Source organism: Pyrgilauda ruficollis, unplaced genomic scaffold (assembly GCF_017590135.1).
Source record: "Pyrgilauda ruficollis isolate IOZ18807 unplaced genomic scaffold, ASM1759013v1 scaffold54, whole genome shotgun sequence".
Taxonomy (NCBI): Eukaryota; Metazoa; Chordata; class Aves; order Passeriformes; family Passeridae; genus Pyrgilauda; species Pyrgilauda ruficollis.
The window spans coordinates 4,886,593-4,910,119 of NW_024527044.1; the positions used below are offsets into that span (position 1 = coordinate 4,886,593).

At 45.2% G+C, this 23,527-nt stretch overlaps 2 protein-coding genes across 2 annotated transcripts; both read right to left on the minus strand.

Annotated features, from left to right (window-relative positions):
* Positions 1-553: 553 nt before the first annotated feature.
* On the minus strand, positions 554-11,289 carry TDRD6 (tudor domain containing 6). Its single transcript, XM_041480919.1, has 5 exons — positions 4,701-11,289; positions 4,138-4,256; positions 2,960-3,049; positions 2,484-2,541; positions 554-1,067 (listed from the first exon to the last, which is right to left on the minus strand). Exons 1-5 carry the CDS (start codon positions 11,287-11,289, stop codon positions 1,006-1,008), a joined length of 6,918 nt encoding a protein of 2,305 aa, XP_041336853.1. The 3' UTR covers positions 554-1,005.
* Positions 11,290-13,733: 2,444 nt separating this feature from the next.
* On the minus strand, positions 13,734-21,485 carry SLC25A27 (solute carrier family 25 member 27). The gene is made up of 9 exons (XM_041480958.1): positions 21,214-21,485; positions 19,552-19,737; positions 18,693-18,777; positions 17,952-18,074; positions 17,133-17,245; positions 16,403-16,487; positions 15,714-15,806; positions 15,279-15,381; positions 13,734-14,861 (listed from the first exon to the last, which is right to left on the minus strand). Exons 1-9 carry the CDS (start codon positions 21,314-21,316, stop codon positions 14,790-14,792), a joined length of 963 nt encoding a protein of 320 aa, XP_041336892.1. The 5' UTR covers positions 21,317-21,485; the 3' UTR covers positions 13,734-14,789.
* Between the last annotated feature and the right edge of the window lie 2,042 nt (positions 21,486-23,527).

The following is a 23,527-nucleotide window of genomic DNA, read 5'->3' on the forward strand; positions in this document are numbered from 1 at the left end:
TTCAGCATGAAAAATCCAAAGCTTCTGAAGAGGAGGGAGCAGCTATGCTACACAGGAGCATGGAACACCACTATAAAATAGCACCCCCTTTTCAACACCTGAGAAGGAGAGTAAATGGTGAGATCTCCTTAAAACAGCTTAGCATGTTGCACACATGTGGCAGCAGAACCATTCCATTGTTTCTTCTTCATATTTATAGGAAAAGCTTCATCTTTCATTAGTACAACTGCAGCAAGTTCAATTAATTAAGTACAGTTAACGTTTCAAAACATTCACCATAGCTCACAGTGCTCTGGAGAGCTGGTAAGGGTTAAAACACAACCAGTGACTGCAGAACAGCCCTCACACAGCATTTGGGCTTCTGCACAGGAACAGACACAAGTCATTAAAACACACCAACAAACCAGTATATGCCAGCCAAAGCTTTATTCCAGCTTCTTCCATTGCTTTAGAACAGCAGCAAATATAAGACTTCAACCCAAAACAACTACGTTCCCCTACAGAGAAAAAAAAACAAACCTCCCTACCCCCCAAAAATACCCTCAACTTTTTTTTTTTTTGAGAAAAAAACCACTTAACAATGCAACTTTTCCAAAAGCAAACAGAAAGCAGTGCTGTACAACACAATAGCATATACAGAAACTCACAAGAAACTTTTGTTGAAGAACCACCCACCAAGAACTCCATACAAGTCAGTGCACCCCCAGTCAATAAAAAATGCCAGTCAAGAGCAAACTCTTATTTAGGAAATTATAGCTATAAGAAACAAGCTAACAATAACAGTCTAGCAACAAGAGCTGTAAGAAAACAAGTTGAAAATAACAGTCTGCCAACACTATTCCTTTATAGGGAAGTTCAGTAGTGACAGGTATTTGGTCAGTTAGGTAGAAAAAATAAGCCACTCAATGCTCTGCTGGTATTTTTGTTCCCACAAACACATTTTCATGGGAACATTTCATACACAGGCACTCATTCAGTTTCATGTGGTCAACATGCCACTTGGTTTCAGCACTGCTGGAGGACATGAGGATCTTCAGCTAAATTGCTACTGCAGCCAGTTTGCTTTTCTATAGGGAATAAACACAGATTAGACCCATCAAGAGGTTTCTGTAAATGTATATAAGGGCATTAAGATCAAAAGGGCTTCAGACTAAATACTACTGACATACTGGACCATGTTAAAAGATTACACTTATTAGACAAAGACAAAACAGCTGAAACAGCAGAAGTGCCCAAGAAGATGAAGCAGCAGCACTCCCAGATTTCAGTTTTGAGTTCAAGTTACTCCATCCCTCAGTGGGATTGGCATAACCCACTGCATGAGTTTATGCACGTGAGTACCTCCTACTCAAACTGCCTTTCCAGGCAGTGGCAGTGTGTGCAGTAGGTTCCAGCTCTGTGACATGTGGGTGCATGACCCTGACTCACCTTTCCTGTGCTGGTGCTGAGAATGCATACACTAACTCCATGCAAAGGGTTCAAGAACAGAATAAAATCCACAAAATCAAGAATAATCCTGCATTTGAGGGGTGCAATTGAGGGAGAATTTGTAGATGGACCATTTTATCAAATCTTTAACTACCCTTTTTCTTGCTCAACAGGCAACCTGATCTCTGTTGCAGGCTTCCTTATTTGTTACCTATAAACCAGTAGTTATACTGAAATACAATCACCAATTAATACCTGAAAGCACAAATGCTATCCCCACTTCAACTCAGTTTAGTCTTCATCAGGCAACCACAGAAACAAATTGCCCAGACAGGTTTTGGAGTCTCCATTCTTGGACAGATTCCAGAACTGGCAGTAAGGTCTTCTTGTAACTACCTGATCTAGTTGGCCCTGAATTCACCACCAGGAAAAGCCCCTTTCAACCAGAACTGCTCTACAATTCCATATTAGCATATAAACAAAAAGAACCTGTACTATTTATTTGGTACACTTAAGAGGTGTTTACCAGCAACACTTCAAAATTTTTAAGTAACAAGAAAGATATACATGTACTATTTACAAACTATCCTTAGAACAACTAAAATGGTATTATTATGGATTTAGATTTATAGATTATGGAACTGGGGCACTCAAATGCTAAACTAAATGCTTAATAGAGTCTGCCTAGCAGTTGCTCACCTTGCCTCAGAAACATGACCAAGAACAGCATGGTGATGGCAATGCTCAAAATCCTGCCAAAATCTGTAACTTGGGTCAACCACCCCAGCTGTTCCAAGAGGCTCAACTCATTAGATGAATAAACGAATACTAAATTGGTTTGTAATCCAGACACAGTAGCAGCTTTCATTCCATGCAGTCACCCTTAAACTGACAGTACATAAGCTAATGCTATCAAGAAAATCCCAGCAGTATCAACTACATAAGCTCAGATTAGTGCTTCAACTGTATTTTCTAAAATAAAGCATTTCCTAGAATATTAGAAACAATTCAAACACAGAGTACACAACCCATGTGGGGGCTTAAGGTAGACTTACCTTGAAGTAAGGACTCCTCTGGTAAGGACTGCAAGTTTTCTGTTGCAGGGGTTAATGCCTACACAAAAAGGGATCCTGTTAGGAAGCTGGCACTATTGCCAAGACTTCCATTGAGGTGTTTCCTTTAATACTAGACTAACTTTTTATGGACTCCTATTTACCATTGTTTTCCTCCCTTATAACTCACTACATTAGTCTTCTGCCCACTTTTCACTTGGATACAAAGGCTGCATGTGAAGAACAAACTGGAAATTCCTGCTGTTACCACCAGCAGCATGGCTCATGACCTGAGCTTTGGGCTCCAGACATGAGTTTTTCATCCACTGGCAGGTCCTTCATGAAGAACACTGGTGAAAACCTTACTATTCCTTCCTAATTACTCCACAATAGAAATATTTTTCATGACTTAGCAGTTAGTTAGCAGCCTTTCTAAAAACCTGTACTGTCCTGCCCAGTCCAGTACCACACTGCCATACCTCAGCTGATCTGCGAGCCCCGTCAGGAATTCCGTTCCAGACGTTCTCAGGATGCACAATCTCCTCATTGCCACTGCAGAGGTTCAAGACCTGTACAGACAGAGCCAAAGGGGATCTAGCACAGCAGCAATACACTCAACAAGTAAGACACAGCAGTAGGAAAACACAGTTGAGGACTCTGTGCCTTTGAGGTGTTGACAAGTCTGATCTTGCAAATAAGAACAAGCTACCCTCTAATAAAAACTGAATGTAGTGACTGAGGCTGCTCAAGGCTCTTCTGGGCTCCTAACCCAAGCATAGTGAGAAAAAGGCTGCAAAACACCTATTAGATCAGAACCAGAAGGAAGCTGATAAATAGGGATATCATTACATGACAATCCCTGACACTGCCTCTCATCTGAATGCACCTGAGCTTAGTTTTAGACACCCAAGAGATCTACCAGCACAAGAGCTGGCTGGCATGATCTCAGACATTCAATCTTCCAAAAGGATGCTTTTATGTAACAATCTTTTGGATTTGCCATCTTAAGTTACAACCTAGAGGTCATTTTATGTAAGTATAATGTCTGTGCATGTGTGTACATCAATACACACTCCCCCTGGACTGAAGGAAGACATCTCATTGAGCCCCCAGCTCAAACAGCAGTAGAACAAGGCAGCTCACTGCATTAGTCTCTACTGTTAAAGTTAACTCCCACCAACCACTAATGCAATACACATTTCACTGATGCAGGAATAGTTGTGGATTCATTATTACTTCCAGTATAGTTTGAGTTTCTTCCCAAGTTTCTACTGCTGTAGCACTAATTCCTCAAAACACCAGTAAAATAACACCAAGTTTCATGAGCATTTAATGGTAACACAGCTCCACTGCAGAACACTTTCAGGCCAGACAGAACCACACACATGTGTGTGTCTGAAACTGGAGCCAGATTCTTCAATATTTCCAGTTAATAAAAGAGAATAAGATGTGAAAAGAACATCAAGTGTTGACATTTATCATCAACTCAATTTGAGACACTACTGTTTCTCTCTAGTCAATAAATTCAGAATCAGCCTTTGAAATACTTAAAATTCTGTAACAAAATTTTTAAAAAAATATTTATTTAGAGTTTGGAGAAGGACTAAAGAAGGATTAGACCTTAAGAATGCAGAAAGAGTATTCAAACCACACTTACCTTGGTACCCTTCTCAGATACCTCCAAAATGCGAGCATCACACCATTTGAGAGAAGTCCACACCACACATTTGGAGCCAACAGCAAAGCCCTTCAGATTACAAGGATAGTCATGGTGTGCTACAAGAAATGGCAATTTAGCAATGAAGGAGGAAGAAAATAAAAACAAAAACAAACTCACAAAACCCCACAAAAATCCACCCTCAAAAAAGCCCTCAAAAGTCAACTCTCAGATACCTCAAACACTGCTGCCCCACCCTATCCAAACTACTTGATATTTGAAAGTTAAAAATTTGTCATCCCAGTCTTGCAAATGTTTCAAATGCAAAATATTCACAAATGGATTTCCACTCAAAATCATTAATCTTCCCAAGTAAGACTAGTTGCTGAGACTGTCACATGACCCATGAGAAACTATACTCAGTCTGCTGTCCTTAACTCAAAGCATCAACACTAATACAGTATCTTATTAGGGAATAAAATTTAGTTTTACAAGAAAGCTATTCTCATTTTTGAATGGTACAACATTTTGATTATTTAACTCTTTAAAATCAGATACTTTACCTGCATTGCAGTCAGCCAAGTTCTCATTTTGCTTTTTGTCTTCCCCAGGCTTACAGCCTAAAGACTGAACACAAATATTGCCACTCTCTTTAAATGAGTCAGTCAAGTCTTGTTCCATCCATTCTTCCACAGAGTCACCTTTCTTCTTCTGCCACCCCTTATGTTTCTCAACCTTACAGTCACATGATTTCACAGAGAAAACAGGCCTTTGATTCGCTGAGTCTTTTGAAAGAAATGAAAATTGACTTCCACTATTTGCAGAACTCTGTAGCACAGCATGTTCCAGCCCTATCAAGTCCTCCTCCCTGTCTTCCTCAGGAGGCTGAACATTAGGCAGCACAAGTTCCAGAAAGGACTCAAATTTGGCTCCTAACATCGACTGCTTGTCATGCATCATCTGGTGCAGCTCTTTCTCAGGTCTACCAGCAGATGATGACAGCCTTAGGGAAGGAGGGTCTGGTTCCATCCAATCATCTAGTATAGCTTCTGCTTCATGAATTCCAGACAAATTCGCTTGCAGTTTCTTGGTCTCCTCTCCCAAAGAAGGCTGAACATCAGATGGGATCAGCTCTACTGAGTTCTCTCTGTCACTAACTGGAGGCACCAGATTTTCTTTCTCGTTAAGTAATGGTAAAATTTCAAGACAGTTCAAAGCTGCCAACTGCCCTGCCTCTTCCCTCACATCTGGCAGCTCCAGCAATTCCTGCTTCAACACTGTCTCTCTTGCTTCACTGCCTGCTGCTGCCTGCAGTTCAAGAGACTTTGCTTCCAGTGCTTCCTTTGTTCCTTCACCACAGGAGGACTGTTCTGTAACTCCCTCTAGCCCCTGTAGGAGCTCATTTAGATCATCACATGGTAAGTGCATCTCTAACGGATCCAGTTCTCCTAATGTCTCTGTTCCATTGCTTGCAGATGGCTGTGCCTGGAGCACCGGCAATCTCTGCAGTTCTTGTTCTTTTCCTAGGAAAAGGCTGACTGCTGGAGCACTGCTTGTCACTTCTGCTTTCAGCTCAGCCTCCTCTCCAAGCAGTATTTCAGGCAGGTCTTGTTCTGCAGCTTTCATTCCATTCCCCACAACATGAAGGCTGCAGTTTTTCACTGGTTCTAGCAGCATGCTGTTATCACTGTCACCTTCAGACAGAGGTATCTCTTTATCAAAACTGTTCTCACGCTCTCCTGTTTCATATCCATCAACCTTCCCACTGGCAGCTCCCACTGCCACATTTGCTTCTGCAGTTTCTAAGCATTCAGAAGTTACACCCAGGAAAGGGTGGGCACTTTCACTTTCTTCCTGAGCTAATCCACAAGCAGCAGTAGTTTCTTTGTTGAGACAAAGCCCCAAATTGCTGTCTGAAATTCTGTTTTCCTTTAGGGGGTTGAGAAGGTTTGAGAAAACACTGTCACCAGTTTCTTTATTAGCTTTCCAAAAAGGCTTCATCTCTTCATTAATACTATTGCCAGAAGCTTCCAGCTTGACAACACACAGAGGAACTTCAGAATCTTTATTTTCCCAAATTTCTACTACTTCAGCTTCTAATACAAGGTTTTCAGTCATATCATAAAACTTCTTATTTGCTTCACTAAGCCATGAGCCATCTGGGGGACTGAAACCTGACAGACAGCAAGCAAATGCTTGCCCAGGTACTTGGAGCAGTTCACATGGCATCTGTCGGATCATCTCCAGCCTGACGCTTTCCTCGCTTCCATAATCCACGTGTCTAACAGCGACACCATCATCATTGACACTGCTGATCTGAGCTCTGTAGAACCACCCATCCTGACTGTATTTTGCTAGACAAATATCACCACTTTTAATACAGGACTTGCCATCATTCAGAGAGCTTAGTCCAAGCTTTTCAGCTTCCTCTATTTTTTTCTCGATGTAGCTCACATCTTTGGTATCAGCACGGTGACACCAGAAGTATCCTGGACTATTTACCACTGTGACATAAATTTTTAAAGTCTGACCTGCCTCTGGAAATTTCCAGATAAACGATTTACAATCATTTACAAGGGAAATTTCATTTTGTACCTGAGGAGGCAAAGACTCACAGCTAGTGATCATGTCACGGTTCTCTCTTTTATCAATTTTTCTTCTTGAGAAAAGTCTCTCTCTACATGCAAGGTCTTTATCAGCTAAATCCACTGTTATTATACCTTGATGGTCACTGAGGATAACTTCCCATTTATCCTCAACCTTCTTTACAAATTCACATGACAGCAGGATTTCACTTGTTCTCTTGGTGAAGTAAAACACTGCTTTCTCTGTCCAGCCAGCATTTTTTTTGCATTTGAGTCCACCTAGAAAGCAGTGAATGCTCATTGCTGGAATAGATGACAAGTTCTTAGGGAGCCTGCGTGCTTGATCAATACTAATCACAGAAGTGTCACCATAATCAATATAATGTACCCTTATCGAATTGTCAGAAGTCTTCTCTTTTACTACAGCTCGATACCACAGGCTGTCTTCTGAATAAACAGCACTGATTAAATCTCCTGCTTGCAAAAGCTGTCCACAAGGGTCCTTCACTGATTTCCCATTGTTTAAACTTTCCAAAATGTTGTTAAGCTGAACCTCGTCACTCCCTAGTTGAACATAAAAATCCTGTGGGTCACTGACATAAGACACATACACTAAGGTTTTAAGAGCTGGCACTATCTTCTGTGGTGGCAGATCAGATGCATTTTTAAGCACTATACACCTGCCTTCAGCATCAGATTTAGTATCTGACAGTGCATCCATCTGGGAAAAGAGCAGAGACTCCTCCCCTACTTTATTCAACAAAAAAGCATTCTTACTGCTAAGCACCTCATTAGGTTCTAGTAATCCAGCTGCCACATGTCCCTTCACAGAGTGCTGGAAAAGGTTTACAACTTCTTTGAAGTGTCTTTTGCTCCCTTGCTCTTGCTGGGCTTCAGGTCGACATTTTTTCCTTTCAAGAGGCCTACCTGCATTGAAAGGGGACCCTGCAGTCTCATCCCTCTCATGCACATCTGGATTTCCAGTCTCACTGTGTACACAACTATGCAGTCCTGCACTGTTCAGGCTTAGCTCTTTCAGTTTTATATTGATTTGAGTATTTCTATCAAACAACTCAACCAGAAGAGTATTATCAGAGTCCTTTGCTACCACTATTGCTTTTAATCTCCTTTCCAGGACAGCTTCCTTAAACCATGTTGCAGCTTCTTTGGAAACAGATGATACATCAGACACACAACACTTTATGGCCTGCATTGGCACAAGCAACACATCAGAAGCATCGTTGGGTAAAATAAGCAGATCATCTGTCTCTATTGTCTCGGTGTTCCCAAAATCCACAAAGAAGACTTTAGCCTTAGGCTGTCTTTCCATAATTACTCCCCTGTACCACTGACTGTCAGAGTACCTTGCCAGACACAAGTTCCCAGACTTCCCCAAGGTTCCTGAGCTGGTCACTCTCTCGCTCAGGGAAGTGATGTTATCAGCCAGCTGTGCCAAGGTATCTGCACACCTTTCAAGTTGGCAGTAAAATGTCCATGGATTCTCAACATGTGTAACATAAACATCTTCCTCACTCCCAATTTTGATACCGTGACTAGAATAATAGAAAGAGTGAAGCTGCACCATAGATTCCAGGTGCTTTTGAGGAAATAAAGGTCTGGCTACACCTCTCTCAGTGAGAAACTGGCAAGCACTCTGAAAAGGTGTGATTAAATCTACAATGTTAAACAGGTCCCTATTTATTGAAGCCAAGGCAAAGATTGTACACTTTAGGTCAAGGTCAGATGATGAATCAACAACAAACTGACGAAAAGCCCGAATTGCTTCTTCATCCCAAGCAAAAGGATTCTGACCATTGGGCTGGATTAAGTTGTAAAGGCTGCACCTGAATGCCTGAGCCTCTAACCTAAGGAAGCGTTCATTAATTGCACGGAGCTTCGTTAGACACACCTGCTCTCTGTTGCCATAGTCAACATAGATGACTTCTACTTTTTCTGCACAAACTCCTTCACTAACTATTAAAGCCCTGTACCATTTTTTGTCCTCTGAGTACTGGGCTAAACAGACAAGATTTGGCCAAACATGTGGCTGCGATGAATTCTTACAATGCTCCTGAATTTCATCCATTAGTATGTCAAGGTCCTGGCAATTTCTACTTAACTGACACCAAAAACAACTAGGATTCTCAACATATGACAAAATAACATTAACTGTACTTCCCACTTCTAAGTGGCCTCCACAAGAGGAGCCTGGCTTAATTTCCACATAGTTCTGCCTCAAAGAGGTGTGCAGATTTTCCTTACCCTCATAGTCTCGACAAAGAAAAGATTCACTATTTTTAGAATTGTGAATGGTTGCAATAGGGCTCTCTCTGACCATCACACCCATGTGAGAATCAAGTATTCTATCACTGCTCTTTAGATCACATTCTTCTCTGAGCCTCTTCTCTGCATTTACTTGGCCTTGCTCGGCAGCACGCACAAGGGAAGAGGGCTGTGTCACAGACTTATCCAATTTTTGGGAAGTCTTGGGTATTTCATACCTCTGGTATTTAGCATAACCCCCCTGGGCCATGAGTTTACTTACTCTTCCCTCTCCTAACCGGGACTGGTCAAAAATTTCAACCATGTATTTGTCACCCTGCACATTCAAAAACCAAACCTTTAGTTCCTTGTTCAGTACCATGTCCCTGAATGCGGACACAGCAGCTTCACTCCAACTCCCTCTTGGAGGGGAAACACCTGCCAAACAACACTTCAGAGCTAAAGCAGGCAGTTCCCTGAACCGAGGGAGCAGCTCCTTCACAGCACACAGATCCACAGTCTCTGTACTGCCTCTGTCCACCAGGTGTATTTCCACCCCAGTGTCCAGTACCCTGGTAACCACTGCTCGATAAAAGACACCCTCGTTCCCACTGGCACAACAAAGGGATCCAGGCTGTGGGTCCCACCCAGCACCATCCAGCTTTGTGGAATGGGAATAAAAATTCCACATGCACTGCCTCAGCTGCCTGAAGAGCTGGTAATACTCGTGGAGCTGCAGCCAGAACTCAGACGGGTCTTGGACGTGGGAGACCTGTGCACTGTACAATGTCCAGGTCTTCAGATACACACCAGCTACAGCAGCAGCAGCCAAATCTCTGTGTGCTAAAACAGGAGGTGCTTCTGGTGGCAATCCCAACTCTTCAACTAAGGATTCCTCTACTTCCAGCTGCTCATGAGCCTCAGTTTGGCTCACATAACTGCTGGCCAGGCAGCAAGCCTGAGACCCAAAAAGATGGTTCAAATCAACACCATTTTCCCCATAGAGAGTCACATAATAGAGATGCTCAAAGGAGTTAAAGGCTTTGATATGAGCACTCACTCCTCTGCCGAGCACCAACGCTTTCAGCAAATCAACCTGCAGTGGGGACCAGCCACAGCCCCCATCCGAAACACCCTGAAGAGCGCACACGTAAGTGACCACAGGCATGCGGAAACACTCGGCAGGCAAATGGCGCAGGTTGGCTCTGGTCACAGTCTCCTTCTTGCCATAGTCCACAAAGATCACGAGAGCTGCATGCTGGTCGTGCTCCCCAGCAATGAGCTCCAGCAGAATGGCACGGTACCACTGGCCATCCATCCCACGGGCAGCACAGGGCGAGCCCACTTTGGGCAGTAAGTCCTGCTCCCACCGGTCATAAGCATGGCACATGGTCTCAGAAAGGCAAGAGATCTCCTGTGACAGGCACTGCAACTGGCAGTAAATGTGGTGTGGGTCCGAGACATGGGTCACCAGGACAGGCTCTGTCACACCCAACTGAAGCTGAGGGTAGTAGTAATCCAAGGCAGGTGACAGAGGCTGGTACGAGAGCAACACGTGGACAAGCTGTGGAACCGCAAAAGCTCCAAGAGAACACGCTGGAGGCTGCTGACAGAGCTGCTTCTTTAGCTGGCCAGAAGGCAGGCAGCGCCTGAGCACCTGGCAGAACCAGCTGGGAGAGACACGTTTGGCCAGGCCCAGCTGCTGCATCTGAGCCACAAGCTGGGGCAGCTCGAGCACGATGACCTGCGGCATTATCACCTCCTGCACCACACCACACACCTCCTTGCCTTGCAGGAAGCTGAGGAACTCCATTGCCTCCACGGTCCACTTGGACACGGGTGAATCCCCACTTGCTGTCCCCTCATTACTGTGGGAGGGCATGACTTCGGCCACGACACAGCCCAGCACCTCCGGGGGCAGCTGGAACAGCTCTGAGCAGCCCCGTGCCAGGTAATAGGCGGATGTGGTCACCACGTACCCCTCATCCAGCAGGAAAACACGGTACCCCTGGGCACTACAGCTCACCACACAGCAGCGGTACCACACACCCAACATTTCCACCAGTGCCATCTCTCCTGGGCACAGCCTGGTCCCGCTGGCCCCCGGCCCGCCGGGCTCTGGGCGGGCCGCCAGGCGCGGCCCGGCCACTGCCTGGATCTCGCGGTACAGGAGGGCATAGTCAGCCTTACTTTCACCCAGAAGCCCCCACAGCCGCACGATGGGCACCTCAGGGTACAGCCCCACGGCGCGGACCCGCAGGGTGATGGTATCGCCGCGGCCAAGGGACTCCGGCCCGGAGCTCATTGCGAAGCCACCTCGCCTCGCCTCCGCTCCCCGCACGAGGCGAATGAACGCCTCGCCCTCCGGCCCTCGGCCTCATATAAAGCACGCGCCGCCCACGTGACCCGCGGGGAGCCGTTAGCGGCTGCCCCAGCGGCCGAGTCCATTTCGATCCTCTCGGTGGGGTGGAGAGCGGCGGGAAGGGAAAGGGGAAAAGCAGGGGTGAAGCCAGCTGATACGTGGGGCCTCTCCTGCTACGATAAGAGTGCGCGGAGGTGCCACGAAGAGGAGGGTTACGGAATTATGTCCGGGGCGTCGCGGGGCTCAGGGCAGAGCCGGGCGGAGCTGCCCTCGCCCATGGTGGAGCACTCCACGAGGGACGGGTGGCGGCGGGACGGCGGGGGCGGGGTGAGGGGGAGAGCCCGCCGAGCCCGTTTAGCTTCCATTGGTCAGAGCGGCGCCGGAGGCGGGACACGCGTGCGGATCTTGGCGGCTATTGGCCAGCGGCGGCCTGAGGGCGGGGCGCGGCGTGAGGGCGGCAGCCGCAGTGTGAGGACGGGGAGGTCGTGCCAGACACCTGTCAGGAATCGCTAATAATTCACAGCCGAAGAGAAAGATTTACTAAGAGTTAAAGAAGTTTTTCACGACAATATTTTTACGAGGCATTTTTGTCATTTTTATTTTGAGATGTGCATCAATGGTCCGTATTGGGACTAATGTTATTTAGTATCTTCATTAATTGCATAGGTGAAAGGTTGGAGTGCACCCTCAGCAAGTTTACAAGTGACACCAAGTTGAGTAACACCAAATCCTCTGAAATCATTGGGATAAATAAGACCCTCTAATGCTGTCTTTTTAGTGTTAGCGAGTCAGGCATTATTTTATTCTTGGCCAAGAGGGGCGTCTGTGGGTATGGCTGACAAAATCCTGGCCTCTACACAGATGCAGATACAGAACTTTTATGTTTATTTATATATGTATTTTTAGCAAAGAAATTAATATTCACTGGCTCTATATTACAGAATTCTTGTTCATTAATTAGTATTCTGTCTTCTGTTGGATATTGATTTCTCACTTCTCTTGCAAATCAGTCTGTATTCTTCAGTCCTTTTATTATCTTTTTTCCCAGGCAGGGACTTTGCAGCACACGTACTGAGTCTTTGTTAGTCTCTTTTTGGTCTGCTGTTTTCTGCCGAATGTCTTTGTGGTCCATAAATTATGCACTCCTTGTATCCAGTTTCATCAATAGACCTCTCTTCTTTCAGGCTTTGTTAACTGAAGCATATCAAGGTTATTCTAACTAAGCTTAGAGTTTCAGTGATTTTCCCAAGCTGTGTGCCCATAAAAGTAGCTTATGGCAACTTTGATAAATGTAGGCTAAAAAGTGGTTTTACACACTGCTTATAATTAATATATTGGTTATGATAATCAGAGAGGTTGAGCAACTGTCCTTGGTAGAAAGGCTGAGAGGGTTGGGATTGTTCAGCCTGGAGAAGAGAAGCTTCAAGGTGACCTAATTGTGGCCTTCCATTATCTGAAGAGAGCCAGCAAGAAGGATGGAGAGGGACTTTTTATAAGGGCCTGGAGTGACAGGACGAGGGGGAATGGCTTCAAACTGAAAGAAAGCAGGTTTAGATTAGATATTAGGAAGCAGTTCTTCACTGTGAGGGTTGTGACACACAGGAAAAGCCCAGAGAAGCTGTGGATTCCCAATCCCTGGAAGTGTCCAAGGCCAGGCAGGACAGAGCTTGGAGCCACCTGGGATAGTGGAAGGTGTCCCTGCCCCTGGCAGGGAGTTGGAACTGCTCTTAGAGGTCCCCAAACTGTTCTATGACTGTGTGATAAAAGCACTTACCCTGTCTCATGAGAAAGGTAAAGCTGTGTATCCATCACTGGGTTATCAGGGTAACAGGATGGCAGGCGGGAGTGCTTGGGATGGAACTGAAGCAGCAGCTTTGCTGGTTTGTCATTGCTGGTGCTGGAGTACAAGACAGAAAGAACTTGGATCTGTTTCTCAGGATGACAGCTAGAAAAACACCAGGATTTCTGAACAAAACCATTGGACTGATGCACAGGAGATTCTGCCTGAATGTGAGGAAGAACTTTACTGTGCAGTGACCAAGACCTGGAATGGATTGTCCAGAGAGGCTGTGGAGTGTCCCTCACTGGAGATATTCCAGAACTGACTGGGTGCAATCCTGTGAATCCTGTGCCCTGTGCTCTGGGATGAGCAGGAAGCTTGAGCAGGAAGGTGAGACCAGATGAGCCACGGTGGTCCCTTCCAACCTGCCCCATTCTGTGGTTCTGTGACTCCCTAATAATGGTGAGATGAACGTTTTCTAAGCTGGAAGCACACCCCAAGTGCATACAGCCATAACTGAACTACAGGACAATCAGAAAAAACAAGTGCAAGCCAAGAAAACACCCAAACTGCATTCAATGAGAAAATGGCACATTGGAGACACTGGTTGCAAAGACTAGAAGAAATCCTAGGTATTTATTCAAAGAGCCACATTTTCTACATTAACTCAATTATTAGATATTACTAAATCAAAGCCATCTTTGTTTTATCTACTCATGGCTGCTTTTAATACTGCATTTTTGACTCCTGATTGCCAAAGGTGAACGTAGTGACAAACAGCACTAGCCTCCTTCTCTATGAAATCTGGAAGGCTTTAGGTTTAAAAATAAATAAATCACTCTTGATCAAACATTTTGCATTACTGAAGAGAATGTTGTATTTCCATCGAGATTTAAAATGGGCAGAGTGCACATTTCCATGGAAAATGACCCAGTCTGCACATCAGCACCGAGACTGTCACAGGACAAGCAGTTCAGCTTCGTCCTGTGGAGTATCCTGAGACCTTCGAGCGTTGCAGAGCAAACTAGGCTTTTGATTTTCTGGGAACAGGACTGCACTTCAGTCATGATCTTTACTCAAAGAGTTGAGTGGAGAGGCCAGGCAGTCTCTGGGAATTTAGAGGAGCACAAACCCTTCCACTTTTTGTGCAAAGCAGATTTGGAATCAGGTAAACTGCTTTTATCTTTTTTTAATACCTAGCACTACAGGCTTGGTTTGCTGGCACATCAAACTAACGAGAGGTAGTTCTTTATCTGTGTGCAAATGCAGTTTACAACAAAAATTCCCAAATAATTTTATAGATGCTTAGCCACAGAATTTGTTCAGTGCATTGATCAATCTGCTCTTGTCTTTAACAACAGAAACCATCTCCATTATCAAACAGACAGTATTATGTTCTATTTGCTTGGTAGGATTTTTTTTTATTCCTGTTGCTGGTTTGGAAAGCTAGTGTTGGCTGCTAGCTGAAGTATTGTTGTGACAATTTTATCCTGTGGATAATATAAATTTCATGGAGCAGTCTGACAATCAGATAGTATCCTTAAATCATGGCTGTTCCCAAACAGTAAGGACTGGACTTGGAGCAACAAGCTATGCATGTGATCCTACTACCGTGTGGAATGAGAATTCAGTTCTTGACTCCTCTCTGTGAATATTGAAGGTTTTAAAAAGAAGTAACTCCACACAGCCTTCTGATTTGTTCATATGTAAGCCAGAATACCAGTGACCAAGGTGCCTGTGAAAGCAAACACTGAAGTTAGAGGCTGAAAACAAAAGTAACCCAATAAATAAGCCCATTAAATTAAACTGTCTCTTCTTAAAAATCATATTCTTAAGTTCAGTCTTATATTGCTCTGGTTCCCAGAGAGGTTCCAAGGCCTCTGTCTGCTCAGAGAAGCTGTGAACTCCCCATCCCTGGAAGTGTTCAATGCCAGGTTGGATGGGGCTCTGAGCAAGTGGAAGGTGTCCCTGTCCATGGCAGAGGGTTTGGAATGAGATTACCTTTAAAATCTCTTGAACCCAAACCATTCTACAATTCTATGATTATGTCTTTCGTACAAAAATTGTAATATTGCATAGGGTTAGGGCTGCATCTACACTCCTCACATTTTAGTGCCAATTGTTCTTGTAAAGATAGTTGAAAAGCATGTACCATTCGCATCCAAGTTGGTGTAAAGCCTTTGTAGAGAGACATAAACCCTTCACCCTGGACAGTTTGAATCAAGCAGTCCATGGAAGATTTATAGAGCAGACCTCTACAATGTGCAAGGAGAACAAACAGTGTTAGGATTACAAATACACAATTAAAAAAATAAAACATCCCCCTTATAAAAATAATTTGTGCTGAGATTTTTCTACAAGCCAAAGTGCTATTGTAATCTCCTTGGAGCCTAATCCAGAACTGAAATCCACTGGTTATGCTGAGGTGGCCATCACAACAACACCCCCCAGACATTTATTAAATCAGTAAAATCATCACTAGAAAGATGAAGAGCAAATTATCAATTTAGCATTTCACTCCCAGTGAAATCAGTCAGACCCATGGTTTCAATGTGCTGCTGAAATTTGGTCTGTGAAGTGTCCATACCTTCCCTGCTTATCTCTTGGCTGGTTCATTACCCGGGTTTTGACCACGTCAGCAGGAGTTCCCAGAACAGCTGCTACCAGCCCAGAGCAGGCACTGCCAACAGCAACAGATACTTCAGGAAGAAACCAAGATGTATCATAAAAATTTCAGCATTGTGATTCCAGTTCTTATAATTAAGATATATTAAAACAGTTATCATCAAATCATGAGTAATAACTCATGACATAAACTTGATTTGGGAGGCTTACTAATACTGCTCATGCTCACATGTCCTCCCAGTGCCAGCTGCCCTCACCTCTGTGTGCAGTTCTGAGTCAGGGATGAAGGACCCACAATAGGCAATTCATAATGTTTATATAAAGCAGATTATTTCATCACTTAAGAGAGTAAAAGAGGATGTTCTGCAGAAGCTGTATGACTGTGTTCCCACAGATTAGAGCAAAGGGCTTAAATGCACCAACAAGGCACTTCTAGTGAGGGCAGTTTTGTAGCAATGGTTGCATCCTTTCTTTTGTGTTTCTATAAAGTGATGTTCTCTCAGGAAAAAAATAATTCTGAAGTTGCATTTCATCAGCAGTATCAAAATCAAAGAATGGGGTCTTCTGCTGGCACAGAGAAGCAGATGAAGACAGCAAGGCTGGAAATGCTCCACAGTGGAAAAGGGGTAATTGGAGAACACATCCAATTACCTGCTGACGCTGTGAGTCACACTATTGTCCACAAGTGTCGTGTTCAGAAGCAAGAATTGTTTCACTGTGTCATAAGTGGTCAGATCTGTGAAGAGGATAATGAGAAAAAACAGCACTGTCAAGAGTGAATGGTCTGTGCTGTTCACAACACAGGTTGTTCATTTCCATCGAGGCTCCTGTCTTTGGCACAGCTGGCACTCTGCCCCCAGTTTTTAATGGGGGCTGTGGCACCTGAGTCCTGTCTTTAAACGAGTACATTCTCCTTTCTGCTCCCATCTGCTCTGATTTACCTTACAGATGATGCTGAGCTGTATCTGGGTGACCCTCACCAGTCCTGTTGCTGGCTCAGCTTCCTGGCTTGGTCTCACACCAGCCTCATCACCACACACTTCCCTATGGATCTGGATCTTGGTGAAGCCTGGCTGCCTTTGCTGGCTCTGCTCTGCTCACCTCACTGGGGCACTGGCTGTGGTTGGTGAAGTTCCTGCTTTGCTGGCTGTGGGACCCCTTCAGCTCCTGGTTCACTTTTCTTTAAATGCAGGTAAAAACTTTTAAGCCATTTGATTTCCACAGGACCAAAACACAGGTGCAAAAGGCAGAGGTGACCTGCAGGGTGCTCCAAACAGGGCCCCAGGTAATCACAACACTAAGGCAAAGGGAGAAGCTGAGCTCCTTTTTCTTAAAGCTTTGGTGGGGCCTTGAGTGCTGCAGGCCAAGTTATTCCATTTACCTCCCATGTTCACCAGAGCAGCTCTCTGGACATTTGGTACCCATCCAGCCCAAAGTCCCCTTACTCCTCCTTCAGACAGGATCTTCAGAAATGCGTGGTGCACACCCCGAAACCTGAAATCAAGATGCAACTTGTGGGTAGACAGCCCAGTGAAATCTTTGCATGTTCCAGTACTTTGCTGTACTGGGTCCTCACACAAGATTAGGAATTTATACCTGCAAGGATCTGGCACTCCAGATCCATTTTTGGATCTGTCTTTGACTTTCATGCCACAATATTTTACCAGAGATACCAGATGCCTTGCAAAGCAGTGATCTGGTCCCTAACAGCAGACAAGCCTTAGGTCCCACACTGGCTTACAGTACTAAATGTAGGTGACACCAAATGATGGCAGCAATTTGGAATGCAAAGAGCAGCATGTCCTGGTATTTGCAGAAGAGTCTCAAGCCCTGCTCTGTGCCGGCCTTCCTTGTGCCTGTGCATCCTGCATGAGCCATTTTACTTGTGCTTTCTTCCATCTTCAGAAAGCATCCTTCCCTCCCCATGGTGCAGTGCTGGCATGGACGTGCTGCAGCACAGAGGATGGGTTTGTGGTCCCTGGGACCAATAAATCAGAATAAAGAAGATGAGCATAAATGGAATAAGGAGGAGGTCTTGAATCCCTCCCCTCTTCACTGCCCAGAGCCATCAGGTGCTCTCCCTGTAAAAGGGCTCAGAGAAGCTGGGGAGAAGGGGTGGCAGAAAACACAGAGAAATACACCCTGGACCAAAGAGTGATCAGTAAGAGGGGAAGAAACACCAGCTCAGAGAGGAACCAACCGTAACGGCTTTCCTTCCAACTTCCTTTTTCCCTCCATCTGCATCTGCACCTTCACCAGATCAGTTGGGCTCGCAAAAAACTGTCCAACGGCACCTGCAGATATGCCTCCCACCACAGCTTTCCTGCCAAATGGAGAAAAATTGTGCTCCAGAATACACTGAAAATCTTCACAGGTCACAGTGCTCAAGCTGAAGAGTTCAGCGGCACAACCCAGGTGGAACAAGTGTAAACAATTATTCCATATATTAATAGCCAAAGTAAAGGTGATAATTGTGGTGGCTATAGGTTGTTAAAGGAGTCAGTAATATTTCTGTCAATTTTCAAAAAGGGTTAAAACTTACCTGGGGGAAAAAAACCAAAACAAGGTTACATTTTGCTCTTTGCTTAAGGTTTAAAGGCAGGATGGCAAAGTACACAAGTAAAGGATGATGCTCCATGTATTATAACTGAATGCCCACCTGAAATTCCAAACTGCTTGCTGATATATACTTTTCTTTCTCTCCCACTAGACAAGTTGTGTTAATTTTATGGGTCTATTTATTTTAGTAAAATCAGAAATTTCAGTATTATCCATAGGTCCCCCTTCTTGTAACATTGGGCATGACAAGTATTTTGCAGTAAATTTTATCAATTCCATTCTAAAACCAGATACATTTTGGACCTAAGATATTGCTGTAGGTCTCTTACAGTAAGGACAATCCCCAAGCAAGCAATAAATATGCATGAATATGCAACATTACCAGAGAGGAAAGCTTTCACCCTCTGCCCTGCCAAGCACGGAGTCACGGAGATGTTCATAAGTAACCATCCGAACACCAGTGTATACTGTGGAAAACAAAAGCAGGAGACAGTTCTTGGGTCTGCCATTTCTGGAGGTCACAGTGAGAGGGAGATCAAGACTGTGGTTTATAACACTCCAGAGCTCGCCTGGCTCAGCTGGTCACCGCTCTCATGTTTGTTATCTGAATGGGGAAAGTGAGGGGTTTTTCTGGTGTTAGTGGGAGAGCCAGGGCGTTTTATTATCAAAAAATCTCTCTGACTGAGCCACAGGTCTGCCAGGAAGCAGGACAGCTTTGCCTGCACCCTAAGGAGATGGGACTGCATTGCCTCCTTCTGGGCTGATGCCAAGCACAAAACCTCCACAAGTGCTTTTGAGTTTTGTTGTCACCGTATTTCCAGCTGAAGCACAGTAACCTGTTATATGTGGCAAACCACTAATGCATTTCTTTTAAGCAATTGTATTTTTCCCTTGTGCTTGCAAGCTCATCTTTTTCCCCATCCTTTTTTTCTAATCTGTCCCCACTTCCCTCACACACGAGACATTTATTGTTCTGAGAACTCTGGGTGTCTGGACTTCCTGAACGAGATCTTCATGCAAAGATGACAGAGAACTTATACTTTGTTTGCCAGAAGTCAGAATAAGGCCATGAAGAGATGCTATTGATCTGAAATCTCGTATATTTCAAAGTGGGATTGCAGGCTGGACTGAAAAGTCCTCACAGATACATTTAAAGAACAAGAAAATATGGCAAGCTCACTCCAAAAGGCTTGGCCACAGAAGGCAGGACGCATCGTGTCCCACCACGAGCAGATATTCACCGATGTGGCGGTAGACGGCCGGCGTGGCTCCTTGCCAGAGCTTCCGTACTCCCTCCTCCTGCGCGATTCCAGCCGCCGTGCGCAGCATCCCGCGGTACGGCACCGCCGGCCCAGCTCCGCCGCGGCGCACGGCAGCTTCACCTTGGATCTGCAGCCGGGTTTTCGTGAGATCCAGGGGAAATGTCACTGAGGGCAAAGGGCCGGGAACACACGTGAATAGGAGTGCGGCTGCAGGGAGACCTCCCGTGCCGGGAACGGCCGCACCGCAATGCCCTGCCAGCGCCCGAGGGGCTGGACAGGCACCAGCAGGGAGCAGGGGCTGTACCAAACAGGGTCCAGGAGATCCCTGGAGAAAAGGAGAATTCTCATCCAGGTCTGTTAAAAGTGGCTCTAGGCACAAGTAACTAAATGGCATTCCTGTCAAACACACAGTCTTTCTCCCATATTTAGTTCTGCAGATTTGTTATGCCAAGTATGTGTCCCTTGTGAGGGACTCGGGATTAAAAATCCTGTTCCAGTTACTCCCCCTGAACACGGACCAGTCATATCTCTCAATTGATCATGTGGTCTTTCCAATACTGTCCAGCACAGTGGCAGCACATGCTATGGTCAGGAACAACCCCACAGAGGTCATCATAATGGTGACACACTCAGGCTCACCTACAAACTTACATACCTATCTGTCCTACAAACCACCCTAAAGCATGCTTGCGTTCATTACACAGGCACAGAAATAATGTCTAGCCTGTTATTTCTCTTGCTGAAATAACTGGTGGCCAGTGAAGGAGAACCAAGGTGATCTCAGCTTCCTAAGGCAGCTCCTGAAACAGTATGGATACATATTTGTGCCCCTCATTTCAGTTCCAGGCCAGGAGTGCCTGGTGATGGACCATCCCAGCCTGTGGCAGGGAAGGAGCAGGGCTTGTCTTTGTTTTGTTACCTCTGAGACACACCAGGGTCCTTCCAAAGCAGGACTCAGGTGCCAGGGGACTGCAGTCACTGCTCAAAGCCTCAGCAGGTTTATAGTCTATTTGTGCATTAAGTTTGGCATTCATGTTTAAAGATTAGCAAAGATTGAGAAATTACAAATCTTTAGAGCAATGTAACTGACTTGCTTTTAAGACCCTATAGAAATTATAAAGAACATGCTAAAAAATATTCAAAATAAGTTACTTGGTCACAAAGCAGTGATACACAGATGCCAGTGGGCTTCTATTCCATGTTTCACCAAGCAGTTTCCCAACTCCATTTTTATAAGCATCTCCACTGTGACCAGAAACTTAAGAGTTGATTTTTCTTTGATTAACCTTCACTGACTATGAAAAGGAAATTCCTGAAGGAATAAGGCCTTGCTAGTAACTTAGGCAACAGATCTGCCTGCCTCTTTAGTCTTTCTCTGGAAACCCAGCCAGTGCAAAGCTTAAATTAGTCACTGCACTGAGTTAATGACTGCAGCCCTTCGGTCTCTGAGGCAAAGATTTCATGCTGAAAAACCCTCCCTCCAGCCACGGTCAGGTGGCATAAAACAGATTATGGAAAAGCCATGACTAGCACAGTGAAATGAAGATCTGCTGGAGCAGAACACTGAGGAATGAGGCATTCAGGCCCCCCGTAAGTAAATCTGACCCCCCTTCCCTCTCGGAAAACCACGGTGAGTTGTACCTAGTTCTGCCACAGCCGCTGCACAGGCTGACAGGGCGAATTTGCTGGCTCGGGGCCATCTCTCTGGAAGAGGTAAGCTCCTCTCTTCTTCTGCAGGTGACATCTAGCATCTCACATGAACCGAGGGTAACCAGCCACCCTGCCCGCTGTGTCTGCAGGAAGAGCGGGCCCTAGCGCAGACCAGCTGGGGATGCTTTAGGAGACAAGCTGCGGAAGGTCATGCTTCTCCAGCGCCAGCACCGGGAGCTGCAGCAGCCCGAGTGGCTCCGCAGAGCTGCAAGGTCCTGCTGCAGTGACACAAGAGACTCCGACGCAACAGGCTCCTGGGAAATGTAGTCTGTCACCAAGGCTGCTCTGTGCCTGGAAAGCGGCACTGCAGGTACAGACACACGCACGGATTTGTCCATTATCTACATTAAAAAGAGTAATCATTAATGAGAGCTGAAGATTATGCGTGGGATCTGTTTGCTTTCGGGGTGCTGTCATTGGCAGCACTGCCTGGGGAGCCCCAAACTCTGTTCCCGTGTCAAGCAGCTGCATCCGGGAGGGATTAATTGATCCAGATCTGCTTTAGTAAGAGCTGCATTAGCAACAGCTACGTGCCCTGGGGCTGTGGATTAGGCAGGCAGCGCTGCAGTTTGAACAAGGATCCCAGCAAGCCTGGGATGGCAGAAATTGATCATTTCTCAGAGCTCTTAAGTGAAAAGTTTAAAGCTTTTCCTGGCTAAGTGCTGAAGTCCTGTTGTTTGCCAGTTCTAATTTCTCTTACATTATTGTAGAGCTTTTTAATTTATCATTAAGCTGAATCCCTAAGTTAATCATTAGTCAGTAATTCTCATAATGATTTGAGGACTTTTTTGGTCACAGAAACTTATCTCAGAACACCTCCCCACACCTCTGACTGCTTAAAGCTTTGGTGTGTGGTCCCTGTCAAAATAATTCAGACAAATTAAGGGAGCATTGCAGGTGAAATATTCAGCTGAAGCTGGATGAATCTGTCTCATTGGTCCCCAGTAATTGGTATTAAATTGGATCCTTCTTGGGGTTAAAATTCATTAGAATTCATGCAGGGATAAAACAAACTCCTGACAAAGCTGTGGTTAAAAATGGGGAGAGGGCATATTGCAATCCAATGCAAATGTGCCTGGCTACATGGAAGGTATGAGTGGTTCAGAGCGTGTTTCTGGACAGTTCATGCCATCTGCTGTGGCACTTCGTGCCTCCCTGCACAGCTTGAGTCAGCTTGTGCCACACTCTATCAGCCTGTGTATGACTGACTCATAATGTGGGGTAGAGAGGACCTCTAGAGTTCACCTGCAGTCATCCTACAGTCAGTCCTCTGCCACAAAAGGGAGAGCTTTGGAGTTACAGCAGGTTGCCCAAGGTCTTGTTTGGTGCCCTGAAAACCTCCCAGGATAAGGGTTTCACAACCATGTACCTCATGTACAATCTCATTCTGTTTTCTCTATGACCATGCTGTAGGGAGTGGAAAACAACAACTAGATCTCTCCTTAAAGTAAACCTTATTGCATTGCAGCATCCTATGGAAGGAGCAGCTCTCCCTGGTCACTTCTAGCCTGAAGAAATAGCTTTTTTTTTAAACCAGATGATTGGGGGATGGCTGTGAAGAGGAATATTCTCTTCCCACAGGACCTTTGAAATGAGCCTGACTAGAGGTGGATGCTTGCATGCACAGCTCTGTGATGTGTGGAGAAGGGAAGGACCAGTACTCAGGGAGAGCCATCAAACACCTGGATCTCCCACATGCCCAAATCCTGAGATGACAGCACCAGAAAAGAGGACCCTTCCTATTAATTTATTTCAACTCTCAGTGAGGTGGAGTTTTTTGGTTTCTGTCCCAAGCCAGTTTGACCAAAGGCTGCATATAAAGGGAGAGAGTGTAGAGTTCAGATGGGGTGGAAGCACAGTAGCGGGCTCTGGGCCAGCTGTGTGCTGCTGGAGAAAGGCAGCCAGACTGCTCAGTGCCCTCACCTGTGCTTCTGTGTTAGTTCACTTGGAAAAACCATTAAACATTAACCACTGCCCAGCCCAAGGAAAGCTTGGCAGTGACTGTTACACGTTCCTACTGGTTGTATCCTCCTCACAACAGTGCCTTGCATCTCATGTCCTTCACCAAATCATGCCCTAAAAGTACAACCTAAACAAAACAAACAAAAAAGGCCAAAACAAACACAAAAGCCTTTAATGAATGTCTTCACAGAGGCTTGAGAAATTGTCTGACCTGTACACATAGATCACTTTGAACTCACTACTCAGTCAGTTAATGAAAATATACCATGCGTATAATGAAAAG